This window comes from Oncorhynchus masou, chromosome 15 (assembly GCF_036934945.1).
Source record: "Oncorhynchus masou masou isolate Uvic2021 chromosome 15, UVic_Omas_1.1, whole genome shotgun sequence".
Classification (NCBI taxonomy): Eukaryota; Metazoa; Chordata; class Actinopteri; order Salmoniformes; family Salmonidae; genus Oncorhynchus; species Oncorhynchus masou.
In genome coordinates this window covers 45,642,892-45,670,591 of record NC_088226.1, presented here as the reverse complement: position 1 = coordinate 45,670,591, position 27,700 = coordinate 45,642,892, and the positions used below count along the sequence as shown (strand labels likewise).

The 27,700-nt window shown below is 43.6% G+C and overlaps 1 protein-coding gene across 2 annotated transcripts in view; it reads right to left on the bottom strand.

Annotated features, from left to right (window-relative positions):
* The window catches only part of lnx1 (ligand of numb-protein X 1), an 86,271-nt gene extending 63,526 nt beyond the window's left edge, over window positions 1-22,745 (bottom strand). Inside the window, exons 1-2 of one of the 2 annotated variants that reach the window (XM_064989404.1) lie at window positions 22,353-22,745; window positions 11,157-11,677 (exon numbers count right to left, since the gene is read on the bottom strand). In XM_064989404.1, coding sequence (XP_064845476.1) covers window positions 11,157-11,638 — 482 coding nt within the window. In that variant the 5' untranslated portion in view covers window positions 11,639-11,677; window positions 22,353-22,745. Of the gene's footprint in view, window positions 1-1,822; window positions 2,512-11,156; window positions 11,678-22,352 lie in introns of those variants that run through there. The other variant, XM_064989405.1, reaches the window with a different exon arrangement.
* Between the last annotated feature and the right edge of the window lie 4,955 nt (window positions 22,746-27,700).

The window sequence follows — 27,700 nt, the reverse complement described above, 5'->3', positions numbered from 1 at the left end:
AGCCATCTCTCTCGCTCTCTCTCTCTAGCCATCTCTCTCGCTCTCTCTCTAGCCATCTCCCTCTCTCTCTAGCCATCTCTCTCGCTCTCTCTAGCCATCTCTCTCACTCTCTCTCTAGCCATCTCTCTCGCTCTCTCTCTCTCTAGCCATCTCTCTCGCTCTCTCTCTAGCCATCTCTCTCCCTCTCATTCTCCCTCTCTCTCCCTCCCCTCTCCCCTCCCCCCTAACTCTCTAGGTTTCATGGCTGTCCAATATGGGGTATGAGTGTCTGCAGGAGCTAAAGCTCCACTCAATAAAGGATCCCCATAATGGAACGGGAGGATTTGTAAAGCTTTGCATTGTTCCCTGTATTCATACAGCATAATGGGATATTTCCGTCAGACTGGCGGGGACTGGAGAGGATAGCAGGATCCCAGCTTATAGATCTGTGAGCCCCAGGCTTCAAATGAGTCTACTGAATATAACCAATATCACTGACAGACACACATACAAAGGACAACTATAGACTATTCCCAGAAAGACTCAGACTAAAAATGACTACGTAGAGAACGAATGGCCACATAGTTAAACGGCATTCCCGCTCAGAAAGACTAAACCGATATAGACACACTTAGAAACACACAGACAGAAATTTCAATAAGATTCTGCTGCACAGCCCACATCTCCACACACCACACAAACCTATAATTAAAACGAACAGTCGCTATGCAGACACAATACGTGTTTAGGCTACTTCAGGAAGGATGGTGTCTATTTTCAAAAATGAGAATCTGAGCCAAGGGAACGAAGGAGGCGAGATCGTCACCTGCTCCTCGGTATGAAGAGTACAGCTGGCTGGATGAGACGGTTGTTGCCATGGTGTCAACGTGTTTCATATGAACTATGACTGAATGAATGGTCTCTGGGAGTGCTTTCTTCCCCCCAGAGGGTGTTGTTTGTCGTTATCGTCTTTATCTGTGTATCTATCTTTCTGAATCATTGTGGCGGCGGTGAATGTCTGTGTTGTTGTGTTGTTTATAGCGATGACTGTGTTCTCTGTGTGGATATAGCGAGTGTTTGCTCTTTGTTTTGCCTGGAGTGCTCCTCATGAATATGGCCATTCACACAGTGAACAGGTAGAATGAAGCAGGAATCAAACGGGCGCCCAGGTATCGAAAGGTCTGTACTCCACATGTAAAAACCTCACAAACAACTCAATAACGCACACATACAGAGACAATCAAAGCGTTTAGCAACAGGCATGCACAGGTACACATTTTGTTACTGATCAATAGACACACACACACACACACACACACACACACACACACACACACACACACACACACACACACACACACACACACACACACACACACACACACACACACACACACACACACACACACACACACACACACATACATACAGTAAACACACACACACATCCTGCAGTCCTGATGAGAGTGCTGCCATGCTGCAGTGCTACCCTAGAACATCCAAACAGACCTTGTCTGCACAAACCTCTAATATCTGTCATGTCAACCGCATCCCGCTGCCACGGCAACCAATGGCCACTACCCAAGTCAATAACCCCACAAATGGCCATAGCGCCGTACACTCTCTTTGTAGTCAGATTAAAAGAACACACACAGACACATGCATGCAAACGCGCACACACACAGGCATACACAAACGCATGTACGCTCACACACAGACACACAGACACACACACACTACAGGGCTGTATGGGCCGTTGGTGAAGGGGAGTGATGGGGTGATGTTATGGAAGTGAATGGATGCAGCAGGTCTATGCTGAGTGGGACAGTGGTACAGTACTCACAGCTCAGAGTAGAGGATGTGCAGGTTGCCCACATTGTCAGTGTAGTTGGCTGGGCTGAGCCAGGGTAGAACCAGCAGCAGTAGAGCTTTCATGGTTGATACACAGTCAGCTCTCTCTCGCTCTATTTCTCTCTTTTCTCTTTCTCTTTCTGCACTGGAGCGCTCTTCTCTTCTCTCCCCCCCGACTTCCTCCTCCTCCACTTCCCCCTCCTCTTCTCCGAGCCTGGCCGTGCTGACCCTCTCCCTTTTCCCCTTCTTTCTTCAGAGTAGCTCTCAGGACGAAATGACTCCCTCTCTTCTTTCTTTCCCCCTTCCCTCGTTTTCTCCTTTCTGTCTCCTCCTGTCTCTCTCTCTCTCCCTCAGGCAGGCTGTGTGGTCATCTCAGCCGCAGAGGCGAGTGGGCCAGCTGCCAGAGGATGAAGAAGAAGAAGAAGAAGCAGCAACAGAAGTAGAGGAGAAGTCCTGCGGAGGTAGAGGATGAAGAGGCGGAGGAGGAGGAGGAAGAGGAGGGAGGATACCCAGGGGAAGGTGGCACATTTGGAATATGATTTGAGATGTGCAGGCTTTAATCTGCTAGCGACGTGTAAGAGGATTTCCGCTCGTACGAGTGTGTGTGTGTGTGTCTCCCTCCGTGTATGTGTCAGAGGGAACAGCGCAGCCTGTGACTTATACTGCAGCAGGAACCACTGAGAGGGAGAGATGGAGCAGACCAAACCAAGGGTGGGGGAGGGGGGGGGCACCCGATGCTTCTCTGATTGGTCACAATCCCTCTCCCCCTCGCACTCACACACAGCTACTGCATTAACCTCCTCCTGCCTGCACATACGCTGGTCGGCTGACTCTTAACCCCTCCCCCTTAAAGATGGGTGGCAGCAGATTGGTCTGATCACTCCAAAGACCTTACCTACATGTGTAGAAAAAAACACAAAACGAGAAGAGGAGAGGAAAAACACACTGCTAAATCAATATTCATTACAGAGATACAGTAGAAGCCTGTTATTTCTGAATGGAGTGAAACAGACTGACAGAGTGGAAGAGTTTACAAAGGGGAGTTTACTGTTATTATAATTCTCCATTGAACCAAACCAGTGGTCAGACGCCCACCGATTTATTCAGGGAAATTGTTGTTGGGGTGTGTGAGTTGGGACAGGGGGATGAGAGAGGCTGGACCATGTTTGATATAACGAGAGCATGGTTAATAAAGAGGAGTGATGAGGGCACCCTAAGGTAGCATAAGGGCAGGTCCTCGCAGACTGCTTTTGTTGGGAGTGTTTCCCGGGCTAAATACACACAGTGAGTGTACAAAACATTAGGAACACCTTCCTAACATTGAGTTGCACCCCCTTTCGCCCTCAGAACACCTTCAGTTCGTCGATGCATGGTCTTTACAAGTTGTCACAAGCGTTCAACAGGGATGCTGGCCCATGTTGACTCCAATGCATATGGGAAACTGAAAAACCCAGTAGCGTTGCAGTTCTTGACACAAACTGGTGCGCCTGGCAGCTACTACCACACCCACTTCAAAGACACTTCAATCTTTTGTCTTGCATTCACCCTCTCTCTGATTGGCAGACACACACAATCCATTTCTCAATTGTCTCAAGGCTTGAAAATCCTTCTTTAACCTGTCTCCTTCCCTTCATCTACACTGATTGGAGTGGATTTAACAAGTGACATCATAAGGGATCATAGCTTACACCTGGATTTTCCTGGTCAGTCTATGACATGGAAAGAGCAGGTGTTCTTAATGTTTTGTATACTCAGAGTCGATCTCTCTCTCTCACTCTACATCTTGTTCTCTCTTTTCATTGCTCTCATCTCCCTCCTCTCTTTCATCCCTCTCTCCTTTAGCAGTAATTAGAGAGCCAGAGGGAGTGACTGATGGTGGTGAGAGAACTTTGATCTCCAGTCATGATATCACGTAACACTTCAAGTCTGCAGCGTCTCACATTTATCTGCTTCCCATCGCCCCATCTCTCTCTCCTCTCAATTCCTCTCCCAATGTATTTCATTGCCACTTTTTCCAACATTGATTCTCTCCTCTACAGCTATCCTCTCTCACTCTCCTCTTTTCATCTTTGTTTTTTCATAATCTCTCTAGAGTATCTAACATCTCCTTTACATTCCATTCCATTCATTTCCTCTCCTCTCCTCTCCTTTCCTCTCCTCTCCTCTCCTCTCCTCTCCTCTCCTCTCCTCTCCTCTCCTCTCCTCTCCTCTCCTCTCCTCTCCTCTCCTCTCCTCTCCTCTCCTCTCCTCTCCTCTCCTCTCCTCCCTCTCCTCTCCTCTCCTCTCTCTCCTCTCCTCTCCTCTCCTCTCCTCTCCTTTCCTCTCCCTCTCCTCTCCTCTCCTCTCCTCTCCTCTCCTCTCCTCTCCTCTCCTCTCTAGGGAGTAGTCTCAGTGAAGTCCTGTCTTAAGGTGCACCGGAGTAAGGCACTTAACTGGTGTAAATAGCCCATCCCAATGAATATTTAATGTGTAAATATATGCGTGTGTGTTTAGTTGTGTGTTCTGGGCTGTGGTGTGAGCAGTGTGAACCACACAAGGCCACGGGCTGGCAGGAAATGTAATGTAATTGGATTGTCACAGGATGCAGTTTGAAAGCAGAAACCAGTCTGGCCCAAATAAGTCATCAAACACACTCAAAAACAAACACACGCGCTCACACACACACACACACACACACACACACACACACACACACACACACACACACACACACACACACACACACACACACACACACACACACACACACACACACACACACACACACACACACACACACACACACACACACACACACACACACACACACACACACACATATGAATATTTGCCTATTTCCATTCCTCTTCAGTTTTCGATCTCAATCCCAGTCTTCGAGAAGGAGACTAGTTGAGGCTTGACGAACCAATAGAGCAGAGGTTAGTAAAGTGCAGGGTTTTTTTCTGGATCAAAATGGGGCTCAGGTGTTAGCCGTGGCAGTGGGCGTGGCCAATGGCTTTCGGTGATCAACATTTTTAGAGGCGCTCATCTTGGCCGCATAGTTTTTTGTTTGTTGCTGTTTTAAAGCCAATTTCCTGAAATTCTACACATTTTGCTATGGGGCTGAGAAATGCTGTCACTCAAATGGTGAGGGGCTGAAGCTAATTGGCGAGAACTTGAATTGGGTGAATTTGGGAAAATGCCGCAGCACAGCTTCAAGGAAAATATTTGCTTTCAAACTAGGGATTTTTTGGCTAATTGAGGTAAAACAGTAATTCTGATCATAGATTATCGCCATTAAATAAAGTTCAGGAGGAAATCGAAGCCTACGCAGCCTGAATGCAAGATGTGGAACTGGTCCATGAGGGATAAGAATGTGTTACCAGCTGCATACAATGTATTTGGACGGTAAAGTGACACGACTCAATATTGCCATCTGCCCCCCCCACCTCACCCCCCCTCCCCACCACCACCACCAACACACACATCAGGAAGTGACATGGTCAGAAAGGTCAGGGACAGAACGGCCACCTGTCACTGCAGAGATCAGAGATCAGCCCGCTGGCACAGAGCCAGGTGGACTTACATCACACTAACACATACACAACCCCAGCATATACACAACCCCAGCATATACACAACCCCAGCATATACACAACCCCAGTTTATACACAACCCCAGCATATACACAACCCCAGCATATACACAACCCCAGCTTATACACAACCCCAGCATATACACAACCCCAGCATATACACAACCCCAGCATATACACAAACCCAGCATATACACAACCCCAGCATATACACAACCCCAGCATATACACAACCCCAGCATATACACAACCCCAGCATATACACAACCCCAGCATATACACAACCCCAGCTTATACACAACCCCAGCATATACACAACCCCAGCATATACACAACCCCAGCATATACACAACCCCAGCATATACACAACCCCAGCTTATACACAACCCCAGCATATACACAACCCCAGCATATACACAACCCCAGCATATACACAACCCCAGCATATACACAACCCCAGCATATACACAACCCCAGCATATACACAACCCCAGCATATACACAACCCCTGCATATACACAACCCCTGCATATACACAACCCCAGCATATACACAACCCCAGCATATACACAACCCCAGCATATACACAACCCCAGCATATACACAACCCCAGCTTATACACAACCCCAGCATATACACAACCCCAGCATATACACAACCCCAGCATATACACAACCCCAGCTTATACACAACCCCAGCATATACACAACCCCAGCATATACACAACCCCAGCATATACACAACACCAGCATATACACAACCCCAGCATATACACAACCCCAGCATATACACAACCCCAGCATATACACAACACCAGCATATACACAACACCAGCATATACACAACCTCAGCATATACACAACCCCAGCATATACACAACACCAGCATATACACAACCCCAGCATATACACAACCCCAGCATATACACAACCCCAGCATATACACAACACCAGCATATACACAACCCCAGCATATACACAACCCCAGCATATACACAACCCCAGCATGTACACAACCCCAGCATATACACAACCCCAGCTTATACACAACCCCAGCATATACACAACCCCAGCATATACACAACCCCAGCTTATACACAACCCCAGCATATACACAACCCCAGCATATACACAACCCCAGCATATACACAACCCCAGCATATACACAACCCCAGCATATACACAACCCCAGCATATACACAACCCCAGCTTATACACAACACCAGCATATACACAACCCCAGCATATACACAACCCCAGCATATACACAACCCCAGCATATACACAACACCAGCATATACACAACACCAGCATATACACAACCCCAGCATATACACAACCCCAGCATATACACAACACCAGCATATACACAACCCCAGCATATACACAACCCCAGCATATACACAACCCCAGCATATACACAACCCCAGCATATACACAACCCCAGCATATACACAACCCCAGCTTATACACAACCCCAGCATATACACAACCCCAGCATATACACAACCCCAGCATATACACAACCCCAGCATATACACAACCCCAGCTTATACACAACCCCAGCATATACACAACCCCAGCATATACACAACCCCAGCATATACACAACCCCAGCATATACACAACCCCAGCATATACACAACCCCAGCATATACACAACCCCTGCATATACACAACCCCTGCATATACACAACCCCAGCATATACACAACCCCAGCATATACACAACCCCAGCATATACACAACCCCAGCATATACACAACCCCAGCTTATACACAACCCCAGCATATACACAACCCCAGCATATACACAACCCCAGCATATACACAACCCCAGCTTATACACAACCCCAGCATATACACAACCCCAGCATATACACAACCCCAGCATATACACAACACCAGCATATACACAACCCCAGCATATACACAACCCCAGCATATACACAACCCCAGCATATACACAACACCAGCATATACACAACACCAGCATATACACAACCTCAGCATATACACAACCCCAGCATATACACAACACCAGCATATACACAACCCCAGCATATACACAACCCCAGCATATACACAACCCCAGCATATACACAACACCAGCATATACACAACCCCAGCATATACACAACCCCAGCATATACACAACCCCAGCATATACACAACCCCAGCATATACACAACCCCAGCTTATACACAACCCCAGCATATACACAACCCCAGCATATACACAACCCCAGCATATACACAACCCCAGCATATACACAACCCCAGCATATACACAACCCCAGCATATACACAACCCCAGCTTATACACAACCCCAGCATATACACAACCCCAGCATATACACAACCCCAGCTTATACACAACCCCAGCATATACACAACCCCAGCATATACACAACCCCAGCATATACACAACCCCAGCATATACACAACCCCAGCTTATACACAACCCCAGCATATACACAACCCCAGCATATACACAACCCCAGCTTATACACAACCCCAGCATATACACAACCCCAGCATATACACAACCCCAGCATATACACAACCCCAGCATATACACAACCCCAGCATATACACAACCCCAGCTTATACACAACCCCAGCATATACACAACCCCAGCATATACACAACCACAGCATATACACAACGCCAGCATATACACAACGCCAGCATATACACAACCCCAGCATATACACAACACCAGCATATACACAACCCCAGCATATACACAACCCCAGCATATACACAACCCCAGCATATACACAACCCCAGCATATACACAACCCCAGCATATACACAACCCCAGCATATACACAACCCCAGCATATACACAACCCCAGCATATACACAACCCCAGCATATACACAACCCCAGCATATACACAACACCAGCATATACACAACCCCAGCATATACACAACCCCAGCATATACACAACCCCAGCATATACACAACGCCAGCATATACACAACCCCAGCATATACACAACCCCAGCATATACACAACCCCAGCATATACACAACCACAGCATATACACAACGCCAGCATATACACAACGCCAGCATATACACAACCCCAGCATATACACAACACCAGCATATACACAACCCCAGCATATACACAACCCCAGCATATACACAACCCCAGCATATACACAACCCCAGCATATACACAACCCCAGCATATACACAACCCCAGCATATACACAACACCAGCATATACACAACCCCAGCATATACACAACCCCAGCATATACACAACCCCAGCATATACACAACACCAGCATATACACAACCCCAGCATATACACAACCCCAGCATATACACACCACCAGCATATACACAACACCAGCATATACACAACGCCAGCATATACACAACGCCAGCATATACACACACACAAAGGCATGCACGTAAGCACACACACACACATAGATCCATGCATTAAAGCATACATTTCCTATTACTGTCTATGCATATGGACAGACAAGAACCAAATCTATTTCATGTCCACTGGGTCATTCCCTTTATAGGGCTCTGGTCAAGCACACTATATAGGGAACAGTGAGCCATTTGGGATGCTCCCACATAAGAACACAAAACAAGGACCTAAATCTCTTCAATACTCACAAACTCACTGGCATGCAAAGGGATTTGTTAATTTCCCGTTCATCTCATGCTTTAACAGAGTTCTTTACTTGACATTTGCAGGGTAATCTGAATTTAGATAAATCCCCCTCCAATCCCACATTACATAGACAGCACTCCACAAAGGAACAGCATGTACGTATACTGAAAGACATGAAACACCATCCTACAGGCACGGAAACACCAAGCATGGAAGAAATCAATGCACAAATGCCTGAACACGCAGGCAACCCAATGACCTGACCAAAACATGAACAGACAAGTACAAGAACGTCAACACAAGCCCTGCAACGACACACACATTAAACAGCCAAGTACAAATAGTTAACATATTTTCACTGGGAAAGGCCCTTTATAAATGCATATTGAAAACTCACTGTAAAAGTATTTGCAAGATAAACAGGCTATAAACACCTGAACATAAACACACATAATGAAATAAGACCATAAACCCTACATCATAAACGTAACACGCAACCCTGCGTGACATCAAGCGCAGGACCCCAATTACTGGACCGCAAACACAACCTCAAACACAGGACCACAAACACTGAACCCCAAAAAAGTGCCAAACCACGAGCACAAAACCAAAGACCTTATGAGGCTGGTGTATCAGGCTGGATGAGCCAGAGAGTATCTTCTCTTCCCCCAGGGCGTAGCCTCTCCCCTCTACAGATAGATACTGTAACACCTCGTGACTCCTCCCAGAGAGGAGCTGGCCCCCAGAGACCCCTGGACCACCCACATCACAGTCACACATCATGAACGAGATGGGGAGGTAGACATGGAGGATGGAGGCGTGAGTGACAGGACACCAGAGTATGAAGATTGAAGAAGGAGAGGGAGGGGAGAATGGAAGAGAAAGGGGGTGAACTTCGAGGGGATTGCAGGCTCAGGAGATAGTGATAGCATAACTATAACTTTATGGAAAACACATAGTTGCACAGTCCCAGTGTATAGTTTGGGTGTTATTTAATAATTATCCTGTGGGCCTCTAGGCGAGCAGAGTGTTAACGAGCGCTAATGAAGAGAGGAGCCAAGACACTGAACAATGAGCAGCCAAACCTCTGACTCTATAATGATAAACAGAGGAGCTGGGCTGGTTCAGATGAAAGGACCTGGGTGAGGAAGTGCGCTCTCCCCCTCTGGGATTGGAGGGGGTGGGGACAGCGACAATAGGGACGTGGGGGTGGGGATGTTAAGTGTGTATGTTAAATGGAGGTCAACACAGATGTACCATAACAACGTTACGAGCCCTGAGAGAGAGAGAGAGAGAGAGAGAGAGAGAGAGAGAGAGAGAGAGAGAGAGAGGAGCAGATGGGGGAAGCAGAACACAAATGTTATGCAGCAGTTATTATGGGTGCTGCAGGGAGCTTAGTGGTTAGAGCGTTGGGCCAGAAACTGGAAGGTTGCTGGATTGAATCCCTGAGCTGACAAGGTAAAAATCTGTCGTTCTGCCCCTGAGCAAGGCAGTTAATCCACTGTTCCCCGGGTGCTGAAGATGTGGATGTTGATTAAAGGCAGCCCCCGTACCTCTCTGATTCAGAGGGGTTGGGTTAAATGCGGATGTCTAGGCAATGTCTAACTGTGTTCAGGAAGACTTATGTTGCAGACATCCTATGGGTGTGGAACACTCTTTGCTCTTACAGTGGATTGTGGGTAAAAGTGTTTAGGGGTAGTCTTCCAGTGGTGACATGCATGTTGGGATTTGAACTTTTTATCCTACCTGTTCTTGGTGTGTCCCTCCATCTCCCCCCGAGGCAGGGCATCAGTGCAGTGGGTTAAGGTGTGTTGGGGTAATGTGTTATTATAGTACATAGTGGGTATGATGGAGGTACGAGACCTACCTGTTCTTGGTGTGTCCCTCCATCTCCCCCCGAGGCAGGGCATCAGTGCAGTGGGTTAAGGTGTGTTGGGGTAATGTGTTATTATAGTACATAGTGGGTATGATGGAGGTACGAGACCTACCTGTTCTTGGTGTGTCCCTCCACCTCCCCCCGAGGCAGGGCATTAGTGCAGTGGGTTAAGGTGTGTTGGGGTAATGTGTTATTATAGTACATAGTGGGTATGATGGAGGTACGAGACCTACCTGTTCTTGATGTGTCCCTCCATCTCCCCCCGGGGCAGGGCATCAGTGCAGTGGTCAGTGAAGGGACAGGCCACGGCCAGCTTGTCCAGTAGCTTGTGCACCAGCAGGCTGGACTTGCGGCAGTTCTGCAGCATGAGATGGGTGCGGTCCACGGGGCAGAAGTCACTCTCCAGCAGGAAGCTGGTCAGACACTCCTGGCAGTAGGTGTGTCCACAGGGCGTGTCCAGCGGCCTGATAAACGGCTGCAAACAGATGTGACAGATGAGGTCATCGTCCACCTCGCCTCGGTACAGGTACTCATGGTTCTCCTCAAGGAGATGTCTCTGGCCGCATGCCTGGCACAGCTCCGGGGGAGGGGACTCCAAACCGCCGTAGCCAATCGTTGCAGGTGATGGGAGTTGTTGTGGGGGTGCTGGTGCCATCGCCATCACCATGGCAACATCAGGCACCTCAGCCAAATCAAACTCCCCCTGGCTACTCATGAAGAGGGCTCTTGGACAATGGGGGCTTGGTATGGTGCTCTACAGAGAGACAGAGAGAGGCATGGATATTGGATCGAGCTGGAAGGGTGTGACAGTGTTCATAATATCAGTGTTCTCTGAGCTGAGCTACAGAACTTGGTGTTGCATAGACACACAAGCAGGCGGACAGACAGGCACACACACATAGACATAACCTCAGCAGTGAAACATAGAGCAGGAATCACGGCCACTGTGAGAGCGAGAGACAGGTAGCCTAGTGGTTAGACTATTGGATGAGTAACCAAAAGGTTGCAAGCTCGAGTCGCCGAGCTGACAAATGTAAAATTCTGTCCTGCCCTGAACAAGGCAACCCACTGTTCCTAGGCTGACATTGAAAATTTGAATTTCCTCTTAACTAACATGCTGAGTTAAATAAAAAACACCAGCAGTCCTTTCTTCTAGTTTCACTCCTTTTCATTGGTCTGGTCTCCTCTGGCAGAGAAGACTGATATCGAAGCACTGAGGAACCCCTTTGTTTCTCTGGCTACACATTGCATTCACATTCAGTACGTGTGTTCCGTGTGGGACATAATATGTACGGTATGAGACAGCGCTCAGAACCACGACGTCATCTCCGAGTCAGGCGGTCTCGCCTGGCACGCCGCCCTGAACAGATGGGCAGAGACGACTGGCATCCAAGAACCACGTCACCCTGGCAATGGCCATCTTGTTGGCAACCCTATGGCCCCTTTTTCTGGAGCAACTCTTGGGTCGTCCCGCCTGATTGGCTATCACTTTGGCTGACTATGTTATACATAGTCTGACATTGACTGAAATCCACTAACCTTATTGGGTTTTAACCCTAGAATTAGAACACAGATTTCACACACTGAGCATCAATGCTCATGTACTGTAATGTACAGTAACCTTGCCTATAGTGTGTGAGAACTTGGCGTGAGGGTCCTCTTTAACCTATAGCACACCTCTCCATCTTTGCGTGTGGTTGGGGGTCAGGTGGGAACCCAGAAGGTACTAAGCCATTTTCCATGTCACGTTCAATAGCCTTCCAAAGGTGACACACCCGACTGTAACAGACGGCATTCAGTAACTGCGCACACACATATACACATTCACACTCATGACTGTATGGTGCACAATATGCACTGTACACTAACAAACATGCCCACTAACACCCAGAAACACTCATACATAAACACAGATGCAATACGCATCACCTAGTTGTGAACACACACACACAGACCTTGGCTTACATAAGTGGCCTAAGAGGAAAGCTATGAGTTATGGCAGTCATCAAAGCTCTGTTTGTTTGCTGTGTGTATCTGGGAGAAGGACCGTGGTAATAACAGCAGTCTGAACAGTACTATAATTAAGTTAAAGCTCCCTGCTGTGATGAAGTGACTGCATTATCCTGCTACACTCACTCTCTCTCTCTTACTCTCTCTGTCTCTGTCTCTCACTCCCTCTCTCTCTCGCTCTCTCTCTCCCTCTCTCTCTCTCTCACTCTCTCTCTCTCTCTTATTCTCTCTATCTCTCACTCCCTCTCCCTCTCCCTCTCCCTCTCTCTCTCTCTCTCTCTCTCTCTCTCTCCTCTCTCTCTGTCTCTCACTCTCACTCTCTCCCCCTCTCTCTCCATCTCTGTCTCTCTCTCTCTCAGGGGGGGAAGCTTTCATCTCAATACAGATGGACAGAGGGAGCAAAAGGAGGGAGGGAGCAGTGTACACTAAAGCTGAACATCTCTCTCTCTCTCTCTCTCTCTCTCTCTCTCTCTCTCGCTCTCTCACTCTCTCTCTCTCTGTCTCTGTCTGTCTTTGTCTTTGTCTCTCTTTCGTCTCTCTTTCACAGAGACCTCTGTATCCGAAACTCATTAATCCTTTGTGTCATATAACAGTAACATCTCTGAAGCTTCCATTCACTAACAGATTTGAAGGGGACACACCTGTGTCCAGGGAACACCTCCCAGAGCTCATTAGTGTTAATCCTGAGTGACAACATGGCTTCACAAAACCACCACCGAGGAGCTCCAACCCAGCCTGCTCTAACCTGCTGTGGAAAAGAAAGTGAAACCAGGGGATAATTCTTGCCCCCTATAAATGAAGCCACATAAGTTCAAGGCTACTGCAGGCATTGTTAACAGGAAACAGGATCCCCGTTTTTTTTTAAATGTTTTATTTCACCTTTATTTAACCAGGTAGGCTAGTTGAGAACAAGTTCTCATTTGCAACTGCGACCTGGCCAAGATAAAGCATAGCATAGCACAGGCAGCAGAGTACTGGAACGAAAGGCGGCCAAATGAGGTTTAGGGATGATCAGTGAGATACACCAGCTGGAGCGCCTGCTACGGATGGGTGTTGCCATCGTGACCAGTGAACTGAGATAAGGCGGAGCTTTACCTAGCATGGACTTGTAGATGACCTGGAGCCAGTGGGTCTGGCGACGAATATGTAGCGAGGGCCAGCCGACTAGAGCATACAAGTCGCAGTGGTGGGTGGTATAAGGTGCTTTAGTGACAAAACGGATGGCATTGTGATAAACTGCATCCAGCTTGCTGAGTAGAGTGTTGGAAGCAATTTTGTAGATGACATCGCCAAAGTCTAGGATCGGTAGGATAGTCAGTTTTACTAGGGTAAGTTTGGCGGCGTGAGTGAAGGAGGCTTTGTTGCGGAATAGAAAGCCAACTCTTGATTTGATTTTCGATTGGAGATGTTACAGTGAATGGAAAAAATGTGATCTTCGTGGTCAATCTTCAGGTAAATAAATACATCTTGAGAAAAACACACCAGATGTATGTCCTTGAACCTTTTATTTTAAAATCGTACACAGAAGAAGTTATAAGGATAATTGAGTTGCTAATGGCAGCCTGCAGTACCCCGGTCGGCCTTCAACTTGACTTACGCAATGAGAGGGGGCAGACAGTATTGTCATCCAATTTCAAGTGACAAGGTATCTGTGTTGTCAAGGTAACCTTTGCCGAACATTCAGGGAGAAAAGGCTATGGATGATGGCAAAAAAGGGTTCACATCTATGTCCATACACTATATACTGTATATAAAAGTATGTGGACACCCCTTCAAATTAGTGGATTTCTTCCCTGCTAGAGCTGCCCTGGTCAACTGTAAATGCTGTTATTGTGAAGTGGAAATGTCTAGGAGCAACAATGGCTCAGCCTCAAAGTGGTAGGCTACGCAAGCTCACAGAACAGGACCACCGAGTGCTGAAGCCCGCAGCACGTACATATCATCTGTCCTCCGATGCAACACTCACTACTGAGTTCCAAACTGCCTCTGGAAGCAACGTCAGTACAGGAACGGTTGGTCGGGAGCTTCATGAAATGGGTTTCCATGGCCGAGCAGCCACGCACAAGCCTAAGATCACCATGCAAAATGCCAAGCATCGGCTGGAGTGGTGTAAAGCTTGCCAACATTGGACTTTGGAGCAGTGGAAACGCATTCTCTGGAGTGATGAATCACGCTTCACCATCTGGCAGACAAGTCTGGTTTTGGCAGATCCCAGGAAAACGCTACCTGCTCCAATGCATAGTGCCAACTGTAAAGTATGGTGGAGGGGGAATAATGTTCTGGGCTGTTTTTCATGGTTTTGGCTAGGCCCCTTAGTTCCAGTGAAGAGAAATCTTAATGCTACAGCATACAGTGACATTCTAGATGATGCTGTGCTTCTAACTTCCCCCCGTTTGGGGAATGCCCTTTCCTGTTTCAGCATGACATTGCCCAGTGCACAAAGCGAGGTTCATACTGAAATGGTTTGTCGAGAACGGTGTGGAAGGACTTGACTGATCTGCACAGATTCCTGACCTCAACCCCATTGAACACCTTAGGAATGAATTGGAACGCCGACTGCGAGCCAGACATAATCGCCCAACATCAGTGCCCAACCTCACTAAAGCTCTTGTTGCTGAATGGAAGCAAGGCAGCAATGTTCCAACATCTATTGGAAAGGCTTCCCAGAAGAGTGGAGGCTGTTATAGCAGCAAAGGGGGGGACAGGCTCCACATTAATGCCCATGATTTTAGTAAGAGACACTCGACAAGCAGGTATCCACATACTTTAGGTCACGCTGTGTGATATTTGACTATTTTTGCAGTTGTAAGGAAAAACCAGTAAATGTGGACAGAAGCCAGAACCGCTCATAGGAGACAAAATCCCCAGTTAATGGCTCATGGATAAGAACGGCTCACACACAAGGCACATTACACAGACATTCATACAGTGCACAGATACTCTCTCATAGACATGTTGGTTACTGTGTTTGTCCAATGATCCTGTGACACACTGTGAGTTGATATAGCTAATAATCATCCAACTCAATGCCGACTCAGCTCATTCCCTTACGGCCCTGGTTGAAAAACAACTCTTTGAACAAGGTGAGTGTGTTTGTGTCAGCATTTTAATGTCTGCCGTATACTAGTGCGTAGCTCCCATGTGTCCCATGCTCTCATGCTCCTATAATAATGTAAACGAAGACCCTGGATTGACCTGACAAATCCAAACCTTTCAAAAGCACACAAATTAAAGTTCCGTCACAAACACGTCCTGTCCCACACCCACCCTGAAACAAACAGTAGGCACATAGAGCACATGCAGGGGTCAGAGTATCATTTGACATGGTGTATGTCATGGGAAATAGCACCGCATTAACACAATATGGATGCTACAGTGATCATAATGGTTCCATTTACGGTTTGCCTTTTCAACTAAAGTATGACTGGTTCTCCAAGGAGTTATCAGTGCACATAGGTAGGGTATGGTATGTTATCCCTAGCACATGCAGGTCCACACAGCAGGCCTGCAGGCTCAGTGTGTTGTCTGAAAGGGAGGGGCAGGCACAGCTGTTCAGAGGTAAAACATTCCACAGACCCATGTTTCTCCTCAAAACACACATGCTCAGAGCAGGAACCCGGGACCTCATTTATAACCGTTGCGTAAATTTAACACATAAACTCGCCGCATGCCATACATACACGTTTCCCGTTATCAATCAGACCTGGAACTAATTTGGAACTATCGTAATTAGGCCATGGCAGTTTCTAAAAGAAAGAGCAATGGCGTATTTTATGAAATGTTTTTCGGAGGTGTTGGCGGAATGTTTTCATCTTCTGCTGTATTTGGCAAATGACTGTGACAGTTTCTAAAATAAAAAATAAGGCAAATTGTTTTGGAGCCGTCGGCGCACAATGTTTGAATTCAATTTTGCATGGACTTTTCCCCAACCTAAACATGCTGGACTGCCCACGAATTCTGAATTACAGTACTAGGGTTGGCCTCTCCAGTCCTGTTCTAAATAGGTTTAGGATCTATTTGACTGGTTAAGAGGTTTTTTTGTCACCCTTGGTAAACATAACCCATAGAAATACATATCACGTGGCATTCCACAAGGTTCTATTTAGGGTCCAGTACTGTTCAATTTATTTATGCTACACCTTGGCAGCATTATCAGAAAACACAGCATTGATTTTCATTGCTACGCAGACGATACACATCTTTTCATTTCTGTGTCAGCAGAAGATTTTAGCTATACGGATATATTATTAGACTGTATTAGTGATTTAAATACTTGGATGGCTCACAACTTCCTCCAGCTTAACAGCTTTGTAGTGAATTTCCATGAATACAATTTTTTTAACAGCCAATTGTTGCAGGATATCCAAGGATTGTTAGTGTTGGAACCAAAGCAAAGAGAGAGAATCTGGATGCACATTTGAATTCACTGGCAATAAAGATAAAATACCAAGTATAAAACCTGGGAATTATTTTAGATTCTGAACTCAATTTTGGATCATACATTAGGAATGTGACCAAAATAGCTTTTTGCTGCCTGAGGAACATTGCCAAGGTGTGGCCGTTTCTCTCTCAGGCTAGTACAGAGAGACTCATCCATGCTTCTATTACAAGCAGACTTGACTTCTGTAATGCTCTCCTGTCTGGTCTACCCAAGAATGCCATTGGTCAACTGCAAAACATACAAAATACTTCAGCATGGGTACTGACCAAGATTAGACAAAGACTACACATTACATCGGTTTTAAGTTCCCTACACTGTGAGTTTTAGAATTAATTTTAAGATTATTCTATTGTTTTTTTTAATCAATCCACGATTGTGCACCCCAATACATGTCAGACATGCTTTTAAGTTATGTACTGTCACACCTTGGTCTTAGTATTTTGTGTTTTAGTTAATTAGTTGGTCAGGCCAGGGTGTGACATGGGTTTATGTTATTGTATTTCGTATTGGGGTTTTGTAGTTATTGGGATTGTGGCTGATTAGGGGTGTGTGTTACATAGGTTTGGCTGCCTGAGGCGGTTCTCAATCAGAGTCAGGTGATTCTCGTTGTCTCTGATTGGGAACCGTATTTAGGTAGCCTGGGTTTCACTTTGTATTTCGTGGGTGATTGTTCCTGTCTCTGTGTTAGTGTTCACCAGACAGGCTGTATAGGTTTTTCACGTTCCGTTTGTTGTTTTTGTATTTATAAGTTATTTCATTTATCGTTATTTGTTTCATTATAAACATGAGTAACCAACACGCTGCATTTCGGTCCGACTCTCTTTTGACAAACGAAGAACGCCGTTACATGTACCCAGTAGGTCCCTCAGGTCCTCTGGCACTGGCCTTTTAACTCTCCCAAAGCCTAGGACCAAGAGGCATGGAGAGGCAGCCTTTAGTTATTATGCCCCCAGCCTCTGGAATAGCCTGCCAGAGAAGACATTTTTGAAAGATATCTTAAAACACACCTTTTTAGCTTTGATATTCTTCAGGGTGCTTTTTAGTCATTCAGTTTGTATTGTTATTCTTTTGTTGTTTATCCTCTTATGTTTGTTCTGTCGTAAATATTTCTGTTTTTATTTGATTTTTTTTCCGGTAAAGCACATTGTGTTGCATTCCATGTCTGAAATATGCTGTATAAATAGATCTTGATTTGATTTTATACTTAGGCTACAGTGGCAGCATAGCCTACATAGAACTACGTCAATGTAAAATGTCAACTGTCTGTTCACCGGTTAAATTCAACTGTGTATTATAAACCACACTGCCTATGGGATTTCATACAGAAAAACTTGAATACATAACCTAACTATTTACTAGGCTCGTAGGCTGAATTAAACGAGACATGCGCATGGTAATTTGTTGTATTGCTACATCTGGAATATGAACCCATAACAGCCAGAAAAGGTTAGGAATTATTCTGCAATGGTTATGAAAACAAAATAAATAGGAAATAGATTCCTATGTATAATTATTTTAGATTCCAAAAATAAAACACATCGATTTTTGCTTTTCTCACCAAAGACAAATGTTTTTATTATTATTTATCTCTTTTTTATATACGCTTATCATCATATCATATCATAGATACTTACTTGCCTGTTTGCAATACAATACTTCAACAACTACAAAAATGTGCTTACTTAAGGTCTAAAGTTTGCGTGGAGGACATTCTCACGCCAAATAACTGGCGCACGCATGTTTTTGGGGTATATTGCTGCTTATGCAGCATTTATAAATGAGGCCCCTGGTGATTATAAAGCTGATGAATAATAAGAACCACATGAATAATGAATGTGTCACACTGCAGATAATCATGACATGTTGAGGTTAAGGGACACAGAAGGAGACTACTCATAACGACTGCACAGAGAAAATGGGAATACGATAATACACAGGATGAGATCAAATGTATTCGTACTGAGCGCAAGATACAATGAACACATGCACACACACCCTGTAAACACACTCTGTCAACAGAAACCCATACTATACAAATGGTTTGGTATGAAGTGTGTACACATATGAAGTGTATGTACACAACACAGGCAAAGTACTTGACACTTGTAATGGATGTAAATGTAAATGTAATGGATCGGATGAGACCTACATTTGGTCCATGAAGGATGTAGGTTAGCCTATGCAACATAATATGTGTTAAATATGTGTACATAAGATTTCATTCCAAAAACGCTATATATCAATTTTCAGAAATGTTGGTAAATTAGCTTTTGTTGTTTAAAGAAATTATGAAAGAGATTGGTGTTTTTTCACTATCTAATCATGGCATTGGGTTTTTCAATGACAGACATGTATTTGTTTAAAATCACTTGATGGTTTCATTTCAGAGAGACCAGTAATCATGTTTTAAGCAGAATGCTACATACTGTATCCGCCTAACTCTGAGAAATACGTAGTACGGCTAGGTTTTACATAGTCAAATGTAAGAAATAACTACTATCTTTATAAATACGTAGTACAGCTAGGTTTTACATAGTCAAATGTAACAAATAACTACTATCTTTATAAATACGTAGTACAGCTAGGTTTTACATAGTCAAATGTAACAAATAACTACTATCTTTATAAATACGTAGACAGCTAGGTTTTACATAGTCAAATGTAACAAATAACTACATTGTTTATAAATACGTAGTACAGCTAGGTTTTACATAGTCAAATGTAACAAATAACTACTATCTTTATAAATACGTAGTACAGCTAAGTTTTACATAGTCAAATGTAACAAATAACTACTATCTTTATAAATACGTAGACAGCTAGGTTTTACATAGTCAAATGTAACAAATAACTACTATCTTTATAAATACGTAGTACAGCTAGGTTTTACATAGTCAAATGTAACAAATAACTACTATCTTTATAAATACGTAGTACAGCTAGGTTTTACATAGTCAAATGTAACAAATAACTACTATCTTTATAAATACGTAGTACAGCTAGGTTTTACATAGTAGTTATTTGTTACATTTGACTATGTAAAACCTAGCTCTCTACGTATTTATAAAGATAGTAGTTATTTGTTACATTTGACTATGTAAAACCTAGCTGTACAGCTAGGTTTTACATATTTATAAAGATAGTAGTTATTTGTTACATTTGACTATCTTTATAAATACGTAGTACAGCTAGGTTTTACATAGTCAAATGTAACAAATAACTACTATCTTTATAAATACGTAGACAGCTAGGTTTTACATAGTCAAATGTAACAAATAACTACTATCTTTATAAATACGTAGTACAGCTAGGTTTTACATAGTCAAATGTAACAAATAACTACTATCTTTATAAATACGTAGTACAGCTAGGTTTTACATAGTCAAATGTAACAAATAACTACTATCTTTATAAATACGTAGACAGCTAGGTTTTACATAGTCAAATGTAACAAATAACTACTATCTTTATAAATACGTAGTACAGCTAGGTTTTACATAGTCAAATGTAACAAATAACTACTATCTTTATAAATACGTAGACAGCTAGGTTTTACATAGTCAAATGTAACAAATAACTACATTGTTTATAAATACGTAGTACAGCTAGGTTTTACATAGTCAAATGTAACAAATAACTACTATCTTTATAAATACGTAGTACAGCTAGGTTTTACATAGTCAAATGTAACAAATAACTACTATCTTTATAAATACGTAGACAGCTAGGTTTTACATAGTCAAATGTAACAAATAACTACTATCTTTATAAATACGTAGTACAGCTAGGTTTTACATAGTCAAATGTAACAAATAACTACTATCTTTATAAATACGTAGTACAGCTAGGTTTTACATAGTCAAATGTAACAAATAACTACTATCTTTATAAATACGTAGTACAGCTAGGTTTTACATAGTCAAATGTAAGAAATAACTACATTCTTTATAAATAAGTGTACAAATTATACATTTTTTGACATCAATATTTAAAAAAATGATTCACAAAAATAATTCAATACAGTAATATGAGATCTATATGTAAAACCTTTACATTTCCCATTTTAGTCATTTAGCAGATGCTCTTTTCCAGAGCGACTTATATTAAATGCATTTATCTTAAGATATCTAGGTGAGACAACTACATATCTCAGTCAAATATACAAGATGCGAACATTCCATTGCAGCTAAACAATGGATGTGTTTTGCAAAAAAAACAAAACAACGCATTTTCATAATTAATGAAACAGCAATATACGCGACATAATTAATTAAACAACCATAAGCAATCATTTTCTGATGAAATTTGTGAAAAATGTGAAAAACTAATATAACATTTTGGAATTGAAGTCTTCATAAGTAGTCAGTTCATCCTCATCTACCCAGGTGGTGAAGATCTAAGAAACTCAAGCCTACTACATGTACAACTACTTTTAAAAGCACCCATAAACAAAGAACTTAGATACGAGCAAAGAGGCTTCCCAGATTTAGAAATATATCAAATACAAATATAAAACATCTACACCCTGTCCATCAAAGTTCTGTCTATCCTCTCTATCTCTATGATCTGAGTGTCTATTAGACATCTCCACAGATCTGGTGCTGAGTCTCTCTCTCTCTCTCTCTGAGCCAGACCTCTAAATCTGACTGCCCAGTCTTGGACAACAGAGCTCAGGGCAGGGCAGAGGAGCTGGCAGCCATGGAGCTCTGTGGAGCGGCTCGAACGGCTCAGAGTCTGTCTGGATCAGCACATAGTTACTCTCACTCAGACGTTCAGGTCACTGATCACAGATAGAATGGACAAGATACTTTACAGACACTTACAGACACAGGCAAAACATAGGGAGAGAGCGTGTCTGACATCCACTCACACAGACACAAACTCGCAATGCAAGCCGGATTCAAATGCATCTCTTAAAAGTACACAGACAGACGTATGAGACAATAGACAAACTGTCAAGTAGACTACTCCTACTTACTGTAGCAAGTCAAACTTTAGCAAGTAACAGTGATACAACATCCAGTACAGTCGGTACAGTTCCGACTACAGGCACAAGAGCTTGCAGGACTCACTGAGCGATGTTCACTTCAGGCAAAGCAGCTTCACCTGGACAGGTAATACTCAGGAAATAGGGTGTAACTCTAGACCTGTCAGAGAGCTACAGAGGGAGAGGGGGAAGGAGGGAGAAAGAGAGTAGGTAGGTGAACTGACAAAGGACTTTGCCCCGGTCACAGCGTCTGTTGATTGGCTGGTGGAGTTTAGCCGGAAATGTTAGCTGGCTGCCCGTCCTGTGAGAATTCTGGGAAAGAGAACAGGACAGAACAGAGTCAGAGAGTTTTGGGTGTGCTGTGACGACCCAGAGCCTGCTGCTCACGTCCAGCTGGTCCAGGTGACCAGGAAGTGGCAGAGACGGGCAGGGCCAGAACAGAGGTAAACAGAGAAGTGGCCAAACCTGCTCTGGGAGGAAGGGAGGGAGGATGTGAGAGACTAGGGGAAAGAGGAGGGTGGGGGAGCAAGGGGGGGAATAAAACTTAACGCACAACAACCATGATGAGAAATCTTCTGTTTATTGTCAGATAATGAGGGATATTACAGATTGTTTCCAGTGCTGGGCAGGCTCGGACAGGGCTCCATACCACCTACACACAACATGAAATAACACACATAACACACATAGACTAACCATAACAAAATCCTGTTCTTGGAGTCACATGGCCACTACTGTACTACAGAGGCACTATTCTAGCATGTTCCTGAACAAGGCAAATCATCACCTCGTAATCTGACGCAAATAACACAATGGCAGCTATGCTAACCAGAGACAGACTGCATACGACTAAGGCTTAGACAACAATACTTCAGTGTGTGTTGAGGTGTGTGTGCAATGCAGATGAATACAGATATTACACCAGGGGGTTGGACAGCTTCCGGTGTTTTTGTTGTGGTTTTCCTGCTTTCTGACAATAGTTCCTTCTTTCAACCCACAAAATGACCTGTCTATGTGTGTCAGAGTGTAAAAAACAACTGCTATCCTAAGTTTCTGTTGTGGTTTTCGTGCATAGCCTACATCACAGTTTTCTCTGTAAACCCGGAACATGAGCCACCTACAGGTGTTACAGTGAGACAGACAGAGACTTGAGACTTAATGATGTATTTAATTGTGAGTCAGAGTATGACACATCTGATAATTGACTGAGATTGCTGAAGGCTCTTTAGTTGCTAGCCCTGGGATCATTAAAACCCCACTCACTTCTATTGTATGTTCGAGCCAGTCAATGTTTTCTTTTATTACAGCATTTGGAATAGGCCTGGCATTGGACAGGCAAAGTTTATCCTTCAGTCACACAATTTGCAGTCAGTATTTTTTGACAGCTTCCCCGTTCTGGAGTCCCTTAAGTTAATGGAAGTGGGTGTGTGATTAAATAAAAATGTGTGTGTGTGTGTGTGTGTGTGTGTGTGTGTGTGTGTGTGTGTGTGTGTGTGTGTGTGTGTGTGTGTGTGTGTGTGTGTGTGTGTGTGTGTGTGTGTGTGTGTGTGTGTGTGCGTGTAGCAGAGGTGGGACCAAGTCATTGTTGTACAAGTGACAAGTAAGTCTCAAGTCTTAGCACTCAAGTCTCAAGTCAAGTCCCAAGTCAAGACAGGCAAGTCCGAGTCAACTCTCAAGTCAAGACCGTCAAGTATCAAGTAAAGTCTCAAGTCCTAAACTTTGAGTTTCGAGTCCTAAACAAGTCATAATGTGCTCAAGTCAAATGTAATACCATTTCATATTTTTTAACAACAGTAGTAGTTAGTATATTACATTTACACAAATTATGTATGCCTTAAAAAAATATCTATATATTTATTACTTTCCAAATAAACCTTATATTTCCATGGAAATACATGGGTAGCCATGAGAAAGACTATTGAGGATTGCAAACCTTAACACACACACACACACACACACACACACACACACACACACACACACACACACACACACACACACACACACACACACACACACACACACACACACACACACACACACACACACACACACACACACACACACACTCTGTGTGGTTACAGTAGGCTAACGTATGTCAATGGTTTTAGGAACAGCAGTAACATCAGGCAGGATTTAGGCTACCAACTGCCTAGCCAGTTGTAGCCACGAATGTCGAACAAAGTTGGAAATTGTAATTTTCTTCCCACTTGCAAGTTGCAATCTGTTTTTTGTTGATACAGCGTCGTCTTTATATCCATAAATAATAATTTTGGGTATCATCTTTCCAAGGGCTCCATTTGAATTCACCCCCCAACGTTCCTCTGCACTGCCACGCACAACTTTTTCTCAGCTGGCACAATTTGATTGGCTGCTGTCCAATTCAAACTGTAATCCGTTAAATGAAGAGTTGATGCGCTGCACACTTTTTTAAATAGCATCATTTGTAATATCTGGGCTTGGGGAGGTTACCAAGTCAGGTTGAGTTATAAGTCTCAAGTCCAAGTCATGCCACGAGTCATTGGTGTTAAAGTAAAAGTTGAGTTGCAAGTCGTCATATTTGTGACTCGACTCTGACTCGAGTCCAAGTCATGTGACTCGAGTCCACACTTCTGGCGTGTACTGTAGGGTTATCATGCCACAAAGCACCAGTAAGTAATATGGTGCCAAATAAGTAGGACAGAAATGGTACAGAAACCGAATTTAATTTACTGCAGCCTCTAAATCCATCAAAAATCCTCCCCCATCAAAACAGACCAAAACAAAGGAAATCTTCAGAGATGATCGTATTCAAGAATGCACACACACGCACACACACACACACACACACACACACACACACACACACACACACACACACACACACACACACACACACGCACGCACGCACGCACGCACGCACGCACACACACACACACACACAGGCAACATCAAAATAGACACTGTGGCACACAACCATCGTGACCCTTTGTGCAACCTCACAGTAATCTTGTCACCTGGCAAAATCGCAGCAGAAACTCCACAAGTGCATCTGTTTAAAGCATCAAATAACTTCTAAGTGTTTATGCAGATTTCCAGGTCCTTTGCATAACAGATCCGGCCATTGAGTGGAGTTTAATGACCAAAACCAATTCACGGGAATTTGAGAATGGCATCTATACATCACATTTGATTGTGTAAGTGTCTCTGTGTTTAAATGAGCTGCCATCTGTGCATGTGTTTCAATATGATAATTCTCTGCTATATCTCCCTGCATCCTTCTGCTGGCTTTACCCTGAAGCAAAGCATTTTTGCTGGGCCTGGTCAGTAGCACCTGGATGGGAGATTGGATGCTGCGGTGGAAAAGGTGGTGTAGGGCCAATAGAGCAGACTCCTTCCTCTTGTAGTCAACAGGAGTCAATTGCTCCCCTGGGAGGAGTTAAAACAAAGACCTGACTTTAAGAGATCATCAAAACCTTTTAATGCAGTGGGCTAAATCAGGGTCACACAGAGTGTTTCTTTGTAGTCTTAAACAAATCTTCTTTGAAACAAAAGTATACACCTCACACAGATGGTTATGTGTTTCAGAAAAAGAAGGCACCGGTACAATGTCAGATAAAGAGTTGAAATGTATACCATGTTGAGTTTGCATCCCAATATTACACTTTGTATGCTTCACAGAAGACTGAAATATAACCACACCGTTTGACATAGAAACACTGGATCTTCTGCATGAAATACAAAGTTTATTAGTTGTAAAAAACATGAATAACATTCCACCCATGAGGCCACTAGAGGGCGATTTGGTAATTTTACTGCAGGAAAGGGTTTAAATAACTCACAGCACTTGTTGCAAGACTATGTGACTACCTAAAGTAATCATCCTTCGCTTCCTATTGGCACAATTAGCCCCTAACCACTAACCACTAACCACTAACCACTAACCCCTAACCTCCCCACAGCATCTCTTCACCAGTGAATTGTTGTAAATAGTTTTCCCAATCTGTGTACCTAGTAGGATAAAAGTAAACACGGACAAAAATGTGCCTTTTGGGAGTTTAGATTGGATCTCTTCATCAATGCTGTCCGCTCTTGGATTGTGTTGTTTCGCAGTCAACCACCTGTCTGTTTTTAGTTAGCAACCACTCTGCGAAGAGACAGAGTTATTAGATCATTTATTTTGGTACTGTCCATACGTACTGTAGCTTTGTTTTTGGTCACAGGCCCAGGAATGGCTGAAGAGTTGCAACATTTATCTGGAGCTAACTCTGCAGACAGCACTGCTGGGTGATTTGATAAGTCAGAGTCAATCGATCAATAATATAATTATACTTTTAGCAAAAAAATGTATCTTTAATTTACAATCTGTAGAAACTATGAGAATAGAAAGGTTCAAAAGTTTTGTCAAACATCAGAACACAGTTGAAAAATACATGGCAAATAAAATAGATAGCTGGGAGGGGTTGGATGGAGCTGAAGGGTGGGACTAATAACAACATAACTCATGTAAAATATACAGTGTCTGTAAAATGTATGTAGGTTCAGAACATTTGGCAAATAGAAATAGATGGGAGAGGTTGTGGGTAGAGGAAGGACAGGACTAAAAACAAACAAAATACAACTATTGTAAAACAGATTGTGTCAGTAGAATGTATATAGTAGGTATAAGATGGAGGTAGAAGCCTAAGTGTTGCCGTTTGTTAGTTTGCTCCAATTAGGGGATGGGTGGTAGGGTTAGTGGAAAATAATAAGAGTTTATTCGGAAGACACCAGCTCTATAAACATTATTCTGTGGTGCCCCGACTTCCTAGTTAATTACATTTGCATGATTAGTTTAATCAGGTAATATTAATTACAGAGAATTGATTTTATAAAATAGCATGCCATAATTTAATCCATATTAAAGTGTATATATACAGTACCGGTCAAAAGTGTGGACACACCTACTCATTCAAGGGGTTTTCTTTATTTTTTTACTATTTTCTACATTATAGAATAATAGTGAAGACATCAAAACTATGAAATAACACATATGGAATCAAGTAGTCAACAAAAAATCTAAATGTATTTTACATTTGAGATTCTTCAAATAGCCACCCTTTGTCTTGATGACAGGTTTGCACACTTTTGGCATTCTCTCAACCAGCTTCACATGGAATGCTTTTCCAACAGTCTTGAAGGAGTTCCCACATATGCTGAACACTTGTTGGCTGCTTTTCCTTCACTCTGCAGTGCAACTCATCCCTAACCATCTCAATTGGGTTGAGGTCAGGTGATTGTGGTAGCCATGCTGGTTAAGTGTGCCTTGAATTCTAAATAAATCACAGACAGTGTCACCAGCAAAGCGTCTCCGCACCACA